The following is an 11,862-nucleotide window of genomic DNA, read 5'->3' as shown; positions in this document are numbered from 1 at the left end:
GTATTCAAATATTATATGAAAACAAAAAAACAACAACTGGCAACTTTAACAGTGTCAGAAAAGCAAGCTACAATCTTTGTGTGTTGTCCATGTAACATACAGATGCTTTAAGTGCACAAGGACATTAATCCTTAAGTAACACTAACGTGGTAGGTAGTCGTACATGTGTTGTTCACTGGAGTGAAGCTGTCAATAGAGAATTAGACCTAAATCTGCTGTGTGTGTGTGTGTGCAAGTACATGCTTGTCTTTCCTGGCCTGGCGTGTTAGTTAAAAATCCTGATTGCTTGGTTTTTGACAGATAGTAGTTTGACTATCACTAAATCATCCTCTTTTCTTCGTTGTCTTGTTTTTTCGTAGCTGAATGTTGCAACGGCTCACCTATCCAAATGGTTGCTTTTGAGCCTTGTCAGAAAATGCATCCTGTTGTCTGTGCACAAAGCAGCATGAGTTACTCCATGAAACTGAACAGATCCTCTCTGCTGGTTAGTTAACAAGTGTGTCAAGTTTAAAAAATTAAAAAAAATGTTTCTGAATGTTTGTCGATCACATGGACCAGAATACGTTGACTCACAGAGTGATATGGTTGATCTCAGTAGATACTTGTTTTTCACATTTGAGCTTTATGTGCACGTGACAGGTAAAGTTCTGGGTTTTTGTTTTAGTGTTTTTTGCTTTGTATGAACCTCATAAATAAAGCCAACTCTGCTAATAGAAAATGTCTTGAGTCTTTGTCACATGGTTCTCATATACTGTAGGATCACAGCATCCTGGGTTCAATTCCAGCCCATAGTCCGTTGCTGCATGTCTCTCACGTTCACTACTGTAATATAAAAGAAAAAAAACCTTATTGTTGAATTGCTCTTCTGTCAATTCTTTATAGGAATAAACTGCCTCAAATGTATAAAAATAGACAAAAGTACATATATATTTGTGGTAGTAATTGCTGGACAACATACCTTTACACTGATGAAGTAATGTCTGTCTATGGTGTTTTTAGTAGTCATTGATTTGTTGGGAGTGCAAATTGATATAAATTAATGAAATTATTAATATAAGTAATACAACAAATTAATCATGAATATCTGTATAAGAAAATACAATTTGGGTTTGTATTGCTGTCTTTTGCAGTTTGTTTCTGTTGCAACACAACTTTCCACTAAAACAGTCATCAGTTCAATTAAGCCTTTGTGTTACTCATACCACAATTGTTCAACTAAGCGTCAACTGGTTAAGATAATTTAATTAAAGTATCTGATGTCAGGGGAGTAACACAGGATGCTGCCACCAGAGATTTTGAAAACAGAATTTGTCAACACACTCACAACATTTTCACACTGAGATTTTCACAGTGAAGTATCTAAATCCATTTATTGAACAACAGTCTGCTGCGATTCCTTTCACATGTTCACACCCCTGAAGTACGGCGTTGCTCCGAGTGCTCTGGCTGGGTGTGGTTTCTTTTTGATTGTTTTGTTCACATTTCTAGCAGAGGTTTGTTTCCACATGTGAACACGTTTATAAGGCTGACGTGTCCCAGTCCAGAAGAATCATGTGCTGTGTCTCGATATACTTTGTGTTCTTTGCTGGTTTGCAAATGGTGAATGTGGAGGCAAACAAAAGCGGGAACAGTAAAATCATCAACATGGAGCCCTCAGATGATTTGCATTCAATAGTAAAATGAATTTTCCACTGTTTCGTTGTACAGTGGTGACGTGTAAAACATTTAAATCCAATGTTTCCTGCTTCCTGCTTTCAAGTTACAGAAGAGCTTTTAGATGTTTTAATGGGATTTGTCTATATCTACTCATATCTAGGTACTTAGTTAGCAATAAACTTACTATATTGAATGTGGCATAAAGAACATAAACTTGACAGTGTATGTATTATAAAGAAAACTCTAGATATATTAACACAATTCAATTATTTATTCATAAAAATACAGTTATCTCCTGTACAAAACAGACTGCTAAATTTTATTCATGAATAAAAAAATATGGAAAGGAGAATAATTATATCCATTATTTCCATAGAATTTCCCTGGTTAAACACTTTGCACCATTTGTTTCCATATACATGAGGCTCAGTCACACTGGTTGTTCAGCAGCTGGTGTGAGTAGATGACATCTTCGTAGTGGTATTTCCCTGCTATGGCCATGATAGAGTCATTGCACCTGATCCTACTCAGAACCTGCAGCACTTCGACCACAGCAGACCTGCAGTAGACAGGGAAATGCGTGAAGATAAGTATGAATGTAAAGATAAGCACTAAATAACCTCAAAGAATCTGTCATGTTTCGCCATTTGGAAACTTGGGATGCTGTACATTTCACATGAAGAAGGAATCTGTGCAACTGCTGGTGCATCAAGTAATAACAGCCATCAAAAGTAGGAGTTTTGACTTAAATAGCAAAAAAATAAAGGAATTTCTTTGATAGTTACTTGTCCAAAACAGATATTCTAATTTAAGGAGTGTTATAACGTTATAAGATTAGATTAGACTTCACTGATTTGTGTTTTTTGCATTTATCAACAAAGACTTAATCCACAAAGAAGAAAAAAGGTCAAACAATAACCTCCTCGCAGGTTAACCTTACAGTTTTTCAAAAAATGTGCTTATGGAAATGTGCTGTTTATAATTACTTTGTGTTTGGATCTTCAGGAGGCTGCTGTTTGCAGATGGTGTGAACTTTCTGAACGAGGTGGTTTTCCAAGTTGCGCAGCTGAGGCAAAACTTCCTCCCCTTTGAACCAAGAAATGGGAAGACTGTCTGCTATCTAAAAACACAAAGAGGGAGCAAGAGAGAGAGAGAGAGTAGTACAAGATTAAAAAGGAGAATAAAAATAAAAGAGAAAGTGAATGACAGTAACAATCAACAATAAGATCATTGTTAGACCAAACACTGGTGCATGGACACACTTAATCAAAATACCTTTTTGCATGTTAGGACAGAATTGCTACATGGAGTCTGGCTGGACAGAGTGGTCATCAGGTATCGGTTCAGCAGTTTGTCCAACATCAGTTCAGTCAGAACGCCCTCAGGAAGCAGCAAATCCATTTTCCCCATGTTACCTAGGAGCTAACGTAAAAACAAAACAACTCGGGTTAATAGCTTGGCAGAACTGAGCTCCCCACTTGGAAATACATCTTGAAGAGACAATATAAGATACTTTTAAGTGATTTTTAGTATTTGGGAAAGGGCTGTACTTTTATGGCCGTCCAGAGCTGTTGTTCCCTGAAGCGACTCTGAGGAGACAACCTGTCGTCTAGAAACCTGGACAAAAACAAACAGAATGAATAATAAATGAAACACTATTATTATTAACCTGAAATTTAAAAAAGAAAGAAAGAACATAAAACACATCAAAGTAGATTACTGAGTACAGTTTTCTATGACTGAACAGAGACATTACAAATTTGCATCTACCTATACAGTTTGCATTACACAGGGGAGAAGCCAATCTGCTTCGTCATTGTTAGTCATTTAGATAATAAAAAAAGAGAGACTGACTTTTTGGGGTACAGAGGGATGAAGACATCTTCGTCTACACAGCTCCTCAGTCTCCTGACCACAGTCTCCATGAACGCCTGCACAGGACACAAACACACGTGTTCATGTATAGTGTATCTGACATTCTAACTATTATTGTAATTCATACGTACCGTATTTTAGGTTAACACTGTTTTTCATATCACTCCTTCTTTGTCAGGTATTGGGCATTTTTAAATCAAGCTAAAATAGCAGTGCAGACTAGGTATACAGTATGTGTTGACTAATGTACATAAAGCCTGCGTGTAAATGTTGGTCTCACCTTAACTGGTTTACTCTGCTCTCCCTCAAAGATGGAGTAGTCCTCCCTCAGTCTGTGGCAGACGTCAGAGAGACAGGCTGACTGTTGGCGGGACATGGGGTCCCACACCAGCTCCACAAATGCTGAGCAGCAAAGGAAAAAGACACAGTTTGTTTTGTGAGTATGACGCTTCTGTTTCTGTAGTTTGACACAGGAATAATTGAGGACAGACTAGTTAACTATGGGTGGACGGGGATCATGGCAAATCAAGTCTGTGTGTGTTGTTTATTACCAGTTATTTTGGGTACGACAGTCTTTTCTATGATATTCGACAGTGTCTGCCTGTCGGTGTGCTCGAGCTCCTCATGGCCGTGTCCATGACAAAACGTCTCCACTGCTGTGAACCATGGGAAGTTTTCAAAGTCCCCACTGGCATCCTGAGACACAAACATGGATTTCATAAATCACATAATGCCAAATATTGTGTAATAATGACAGCTGTGTGAATATAAATATATAACCGAGCCTCTGTGTGTCCAAGTGTGAATTCACCTTCAGCGGGTTCCAGGCCAGGAGCTGATATCTAATGATGGGGTTCAACAACTTGGGCAGACACAGAGAGATGTAGGCGTTGTGGTAAGAGTCGGAGTGAGAACTTCTCCACTCTTCAAAGCGAGACAGAATATTTTTAACGTTGGAGAAATCGTCCTGGACGTCAGAAAACACTGCTTGGGACTTCGACAGGATGTCAGCTGGAGAGATAACAGAGACGGAAGAAAAGAGATTGAGACAAGAGCACCAAGCTGATCACTTGACTCAGGCTGGACCTAACAAGAATTTTTCTATTTTTTCCTACTCAGGATTTGCTGAAATTTGTAACGTCAAAAGTGAAACAGCAATCAGTAATTTTTGTACTAAATAAAACAGTTCAACAGATGTGAGCTGAAAAGAATTGATTCCTTTTTACCCATCTTCTGCTGCAGTTGCTCTTCCTCTTCTGCTGAAGGCTGTGTGTCTTCAGGGATATCACAGTCTACCTCAGCTTCAGCAGCTGTGCCTGCCACACTGCAACATGTGCAACAAATACACAACGTTCTGTGTCAGAGTGGACTCTTACAATTTAGGCAATCTTGTTGAAGAATATATTTAATATAATACAAAAAGATATTTTTTATTACACTCACCCTTGAGTTTCTGTTCCATTATCTGAAGATCCGTTCTGCTCATCTGAGCCATCTAAAAAGGAAGATAAAAAAGTCCACTTAATTCAATCTTACATCTTAGAGGTCATTTTTCTTTCCAGTACCAAGGCTTCTTCATCATTTCCAGATTGTTCATAAACCTGAAGAAAAGATTTATTACTTTCTGCGTCCATACCAGAAAGTCTGTGTTTATTGTTGTTTTCTGTTGTTTATTTTGGATCCCCATTAGTCTTAATTGAGATGAAGACAATTAAAACATGACAGCATCTTAACCAAAAGAAAATACATGAAGTCATTCAATGTAAATGTATCTAAAACGATTATATAGAGCTAAACGTAACGTTCCTCCTGGGGTACAAAGTAAAGGAGTAAAACAAGTTTGAATCTTGTCGGTGCTACACTGAAGCAATTGACCTATGCCTCAAATGTACTGTGAATTTAAGTGTCACTCAGGTTTTTTTCCAATTTGTCAGTGGCTGTCAAGTAACCAATCTAGTCTCTAACTTGTATCTGGAATAACCAGAAATGTGGCTTATGGTGAAACCACAAGGGCAAGTTCATCTCAAATGTACATGCAGACACAAGAAAACAAGAAAACACAAACTCACAGCTGAGCTGCTGCAAAGAGTCCGCCTGCTCTTTGACCTTATTTCTTCTCTGAGCCAACAGTGTGTCCAACTGGTCAGACAGCAGAGTGTGAAGCTCCAGCTCCAAAGAGTTGATCTCAACAACCTGCAGGCCACAAATTATTGTCAGTCAGAAATAATTACCATTTAATAGGCAAAGTAAGAGCAGAGATAATTTAGATGGACTTATTAATTTCTGACCTTCTCCCTCAGACACTCCACCAGGTTGTGGACATAGAGAGTCATGCTCCGGTAAAACCTAAGCTGGCTCTCTGAGGAACCTTCCTCTAGACTTTCCACTGAGGTTTTAGCGCTCTCAACATCCCCCTCCATCCTCCTCAGCTCTGCCTGCCGCGCTCTGTACACCTCCTTCAGGGAGTCCAGTCTATGGGTTGAAAGATAAATGTGGGCATGACAAATGTTAGGAAAGGCAAATGACCCAAAACAATTTTATCACTAACATTTCACATTATTACAGTGTGACATTAAGTCAGATCCAGCCGATAAAACTTACTTTCCAGTAATCCTCTTCTTGACCATTGAAATACTGACGGGAGGAAGGGTCTTTGGGAATCTGACTCTGTTCTTTTGTTTTCGTCTGGCTCGCCTGCTGCTGCAGCTGCTGGCTTCACTACCAGATGGGCTCTGGGAAAAGAAAATGAGAGAGATGTCAAAGCTGCAGCAGAGAGGGGAGAAGTCACAGTGGTAGAAAGCCTGAGTCTTCAGAAAGAGAGATTACAGTGTTTTGACATTATTATTATTATTATTCATTCAATTTATATAGTGCTTTTTCAATGACCCACATATAGACAGTTGTAGGCTGCACGGGGAAAGGGAACAATACAGAAAGACACAAGAAAAAAAAAATCACACTAGATAGAAAAGGATCATTTAGATTAAAGAAATCATTTGAGGAAACATGCAAAATGTGTAAAAGGAAAACAGAGAAGGAGTAAAGGTTAAGATGTTTCATGGACCTCCTACTGTACCTGTTCTCCTGGCCGTCTCTTCACTCCTTTCCCAATTTGTGTCTCCTCCCAAAGCTCCTGCTCTTCATCTTCAGTCCCCGACAGACTGCCATCACTGCCCCCTAGATTACACAATAAAAAAATAGCAGACTTCAATTCCTACATGTACTGTAGTTTAGAATAACTAGGACATACAGTAAGCAGTTTAACCCTGCTGCTACTGTGGTTCGTCATCTACACTAATTAACATGCTCATAAAAACTCTGTTAAACTAAGACTTGATATCCTTAAGACCTGTTATTTTTGACAAATACTGCTGTTAAGGAAAATATATAGTTAAACAAAATTCTCCTTTCACCCCATCTGTCCCTTCCCCCTCCTTCGCCTACCAAGTTTCTCTGCAATCCTCTCTCTTATGCTCTTCAATCGTGGGGCAAACTCAATTCTTCTCTCATGGTCATCTGGCTCATCGTCGTCATCATCACTTCTGTCTTCTTCATCCTCATCCTTGCTGTAGCGATCCGGGGTGCTACCACCAGAGCTGTGGCCACCTCTGCCCAAGGGAATGTACTCTTTTCGGGCTCGGGTGGCACGGCGCTGCCTCCTGGCTGCTTGGATCTCTGCAGCATTCGGGATAACTACTGTGAAGACAAATTGACAGACATACAGGGACGTGAATATAGACGAACATGCAGGCAATGCGACCTGGCTTCTGTTTCAACAAGTTCTTTTACATACTGTGATAAACTTGTAAATGCAAATCATATCTGTGCATCACACAAAACAACACATACCTGGGGCGGCAGAAGAGCGGCTTGAGTCTGAGACTGAGCTCTCTGAGGGCGACCTGTCACCACCTTCATCGCTTTCATTGTCGTCACTGTCGCCATTGTTGTCATCATCACTGTCAACATCATGTTTCAGACTCTGTGGCGAAGACTGACTGTCACAATCTTGCCTTGGAGAACAAGATGGTGGGACACCTACATCAGCTGAGGCTGGCAGAGGGGAGAAGGAGACATTTTAAAACATAATGATGTTGGACAACAACATTATTGCATTATTATCTTTCTAGATAATCCCTATACATAATGGAGCCAATACACTGCTAATTTGGTAAATTGAATTGAATTGTGTGTACCCCGCCTCTCGCCCAAAGTCAGCTGAGATAGGCTCCAGCTCACCCGTGACCCTAGTGCAGGATAAGCGGTATAGAAAATGAATGAATGAATGAATTGAATTGAATAAAGTTAATTGATCCCAAAGGAAATTCTTGGTGCCAGCAGCCCATGCATACATTCATTCAAACAACAACACAACAATAAATAGACTGAATAAATAACCAAACAAACAGCACCTTTCATTGCTAATACTAATGGGTAAAATGGTGCATGAGGTTAAGAGTTGTATAAAAACAAAGTGCCTAAAATCTGTCAAAATCACAAGTGCTTTAAGAGTGTCACTACCTACTGTCCCGTCTTACACTAGTGAGTTGTGTAGCCTGGGCATAAATGATCTGTCTTTCAGTTGAACAGTTTAAGGATCTTTTGCTGGGCAAGAGGCTCAAATGCAGTGGGTGACGGGAGTTGTCCAGAATGGCTGAAGTTGATTGGTTAATGTCATATAGAACTGGATGCATTTGTGCGAGTGCATATATATTCTTTTGACACTTCTCATCTCTACTGCTACAGTATATTAAGATGATCTCATACCAGTGCTGCGTGTGGTTTTGGCAGGTGAAGCTTCCTTCTTCCTGACATGGAACAACACAGCTTTATCGGAGGACCTCTTCAGTTTAAATGTTGGTTCTTCAGCTGAGACAAGAAGGAGACAAGCAGAGGCACACGAGTTAAAACTTTTTGTTCATTCCCCATTGTCCTCAAACTACTTTCATGCCACACTAAGAAAGTGTATAGATTCTTGTGTTGACTTTTTAGCCAGTCAAATAATGGGATCACCATGACCCTAGCTGTGCCTGCATATACTGTAGTGACACAAAATATTTTCCTATGACACAGGTTTTGTCTGTGTTAAGTAACGTTATATATTCAGTTTAATATATATACTAAAAGAGAGATCGAGTTGACAGTGAATTTTAACGCACTCTTGGATCCATTGTGGGTTAGTGGACACTTTTGATAAGCGTGTGCACAAATACAGAAGTGAGGGAGACTGTGTAACCGACTGTGGCTAACAATTCTGACAATACAGTCTGTATATATCTTTATTATTTATAATACACTACTAATCCCCATTGAAGCTGTCATAATAAGGTGAACTGTAAAACTAGCTCGCGGCAGAACGGTGTCCAATGGCAGCTGGACGTTGCCTTGACGTTCGTTACCAGGCAACGTTGAGTGAACGTTTGATTTAGTTACCTTCTCTGTCGTCAGAGAAACTGAGGACGGTGCTTGTTTTTTCGCTCCCTCCGTCTTTCTCTTTCCCCTTCACTCCCAGCGGCTCCTCCTCGCCCTCTCCTCCCCTCTCCTCGTCGCTGCTGTCCGGCTTCTTCGAGGTGCAGGTGATGCCGCGGCCCTGGGCCACCACTTTGGACTGTTTTTGTACCACAACCGCCGCTTTCTCGGTCTCCTCAACATCTCCGCTGTTTTTCTGCTGGTCCTCCTCGTCGCTGGAGCTCGCTTTTCTCTGCCGAAAGTTTCTCCGAGGCTTTTTATTAAACATTTCTCTTCACTCACAGTGGCGGCAAGAACCGAGATTGTACACTTGAAGCAAACCATAAAACGTCGCGTCGGAAATCGTTTGGCAACGTCGCAAGATGTGACGTAAAATAGCCGCAAAGCACCATGGGTGGTGTAGTGAACATGTACATGCCAACGAAATTGAATAGAAAATGTTGAAACTGTTTGAGTATGGTTGAAACTTTACATTTCACTTTTTTAAAAGAAAAGAAGCCATGAATTAAAAACAAAAACAAATAACATACGTCAAATATACCCCCATATTCATTAGTTAGGCCATTGTTATTGGGGCAGTCTCTTCAACAATGTAAACATAATATTCAGGAGAAATTAATAATGTATGACTAATGGCTAATGGAAGAAAGTAAGATGAGTTGAGGAATATAACCATCTGCCCTCATGTCCACTGATGACATTGTAAAAGCACTCAGGGGTTGTGGAAATCAAGGTAGGGCTTCTAATAAATAAATAAATTAATAAAAATGCTGTTATCGTGTAGTATTTTCCCTTATATCTCCCCATGAGCTCTCCCATCAATTGTTCTCCCTTCTCCATCTGTTGAACTTTTATTCCTCCGTCTCTCCCCCTCTTTCTCTCTCTCTCTCCTCCCACTCGGTGCCTGCTCAGACGTGAACAGTCAGTCAGCCATGTTGTTGGTGTGACACACCGAGCTGTCAGCAACAGGTCCTCTCTCTCTGACCAGGACCCGCTGCTAAACTTTTAGCATTTCCCCAGCAATTAGTGCTCTTTTTTGGGGGGCACTAAACCTCCACAGTGTGTCCGGGAAACCTCCAAGAAGAGTCGGGTTACCCTCTTCACACCCTCGGAGGCGCGGAAGTCGATGTTTTTTGTGTTTTTTTTTCTGGCCGCGGTGAGAGAGGTACGTGAGAGAAACTGCTTATCTAAGCATGAGCACAAGTTTGATGTTGTTAATAATGTTTCTGTAAAACACATTTACGCATCACATCAGCTTTTAAACTCTGCGTAATTTCGCTTAGTCTAGGTTCACTCAGTTTGTCCTCGTCGATTCAGAAATATTTAAAGTAAAGACCTCTGTTTGCTGGAGGAGGTGATGCTACTGTCCCGAGCTGGGACCATAGGGAGGGGAACAAGTTCAGCTCAGCTAAATTATGATTTCATTAGGTGTTAGTTACAATCAGCATCTAGATGTGGGTTGTTTATTTCTTGGTTTCCTCTCTTGTAAGGCAGATTTGCAGGTAAGTCCTCTTAAATTCCTCTCTCGGTCCAAACTAGTTGAGCAGGTTGCAGGCAGGTCTCTGGGCTGATGACAAGTGATCAGGGAATGATACTCTATCAGTTTATCTAACAGGCAGACAGAGGGAGGCACAAGTTAGGTCAAGACTGGAAGTAAAAAAGACAATCTGTGGTCCTCCATACAGCAGCAGTGGTCAGTCCTGCCTTTGTTGAGATATCTTGGCCTAAATGGGACAAATAGTGTTTGTAGAGCCATCAGAGAACAAGCATCACTGCTAACTCCTGCAGGAATCCACAATATCTGTATCTTTGGCTGTTTTCTATATTGACATCCACTGAGTTTATTAGTACAAATCTGTTTAAGTTTAGTTTATTTGCACATTATATAACCAACATAAAAACAATGACAATATTGAAATTAAACATTGTGCAGGAGAGGTGGAAGCCAAAAAAGGCTTATGAAAATACCTCTCCTATGTAAAAACAACAGCGGTGGTTTTCAAAGTAAAACAAAAACAGAACAGAAATTCATAACATAAAAAAAAAGATAAAAAAACTTTTGAGTTCAAATCAGTATTGATTATATTTGAATATGTGTCCTCAGACATCATTTACTTTGCACAAGAGGCTCATTAAAAACATTAACAAGAGCAGCCGTACAAAGTAACTTCATTATCAGCACGAACAGATGTATTATTATATAAATGACATCTTCAGAACAGTTTTATTGTTTTAGCATGTATTGTATTGCTTGACACTGGTTTTCATGTGATGAACCTGGCTTTGACTTCCATGTTTGCATACCACATCCACTCGGCTAAAGTGTCCTCAAAGCAGGACACTCAATGCCTGTCAGCTGCAGGCGTGCTCTTTCACCGTGACCTTTCACTCCACCAAAGGTCAGGGTTGTCACTGACATCATCATTACAGCCTTAACGTAATCAGTATGGTCATAAGTTTTAATACGTCATCTTTACTGTGACATATGCAATCGTATGACTTGGAGCAGCGTTTATAACATTACAGGAACTGAAGCAGCAGCAGCTCTGAGGCTTACCCAGCACTGACTCCTCCTTTTTGCAAATTTTTCCTTGTTAAAATCGAAGCCAAACTGACTATGATGAAACACATACAGAATACCCAGAGCAGCTACACTTCACACTCTTTGACACGATTACCAAGTCCTTTCTGTAGTCCTGTCTAATCCTGATATATTTACAAATCAGGGTGGGTCACAGCCGACATGAAGGAGGGAGAGGCCTGTCTTGGGAAAACAAAACACAGCAATGCAAACAGCATTAATCAAAATCAAATATAAGACAGAGGCCACTGCAGCACTCTCTGATTGTGTGTTCACCACTG

The 11,862-nt window shown here is 40.3% G+C and overlaps 2 protein-coding genes across 4 annotated transcripts in view; one reads left to right on the top strand and one right to left on the bottom strand.

The window, feature by feature from the left end:
• Positions 1-1,908: 1,908 nt before the first annotated feature.
• Positions 1,909-9,999, bottom strand: gcfc2 (GC-rich sequence DNA-binding factor 2). The gene is made up of 18 exons (XM_085763927.1): positions 8,965-9,999; positions 8,299-8,400; positions 7,381-7,584; positions 6,976-7,227; positions 6,608-6,708; positions 6,133-6,263; positions 5,820-6,003; positions 5,601-5,724; positions 4,975-5,026; positions 4,758-4,855; positions 4,343-4,542; positions 4,083-4,227; positions 3,812-3,933; positions 3,511-3,587; positions 3,207-3,273; positions 2,932-3,078; positions 2,643-2,776; positions 1,909-2,215 (listed from the first exon to the last, which is right to left on the bottom strand). Exons 1-18 carry the CDS (start codon positions 9,266-9,268, stop codon positions 2,083-2,085), a joined length of 2,577 nt encoding a protein of 858 aa, XP_085620053.1. The 5' UTR covers positions 9,269-9,999; the 3' UTR covers positions 1,909-2,082.
• itsn2b (intersectin 2b) overlaps positions 9,925-11,862 on the top strand; it is a 34,006-nt gene continuing 32,068 nt past the window's right edge. For 2 of the 3 annotated variants that reach the window (XM_085763905.1, XM_085763897.1), the window contains exon 1: positions 9,925-10,165. The gene's annotated coding sequence lies outside the window, so the exon portion shown is untranslated. The remainder of the gene's footprint in view (positions 10,166-11,862) is intronic. The other variant, XM_085763914.1, reaches the window with a different exon arrangement.

This window comes from Trachurus japonicus, chromosome 3 (assembly GCF_045865225.1).
Source record: "Trachurus japonicus isolate A0001 chromosome 3, Traja_1.0".
Classification (NCBI taxonomy): domain Eukaryota; kingdom Metazoa; phylum Chordata; class Actinopteri; order Carangiformes; family Carangidae; genus Trachurus; species Trachurus japonicus.
The sequence above is the reverse complement of the archived record's forward strand: the minus strand, read 5'-3'. Positions and strand labels throughout refer to the sequence as shown.

Excerpts from the sequence above, each read along its gene's own strand:
- gcfc2 (XM_085763927.1), bottom strand. The coding sequence starts at position 9,268 with ATGTTTAATAAAAAGCCTCGGAGAAACTTTCGGCAGAGAAAAGCGAGC. Across the intron at positions 7,585-8,298 it reads CAAAACCACACGCAGCACTG|CCTCAGCTGATGTAGGTGTC; the intron begins GTATGAGATCAT and ends CCCCTCTGCCAG. Across the intron at positions 3,079-3,206 it reads AGCTCTGGACGGCCATAAAA|CTCCTAGGTAACATGGGGAA; the intron begins GTACAGCCCTTT and ends TTTTTACGTTAG.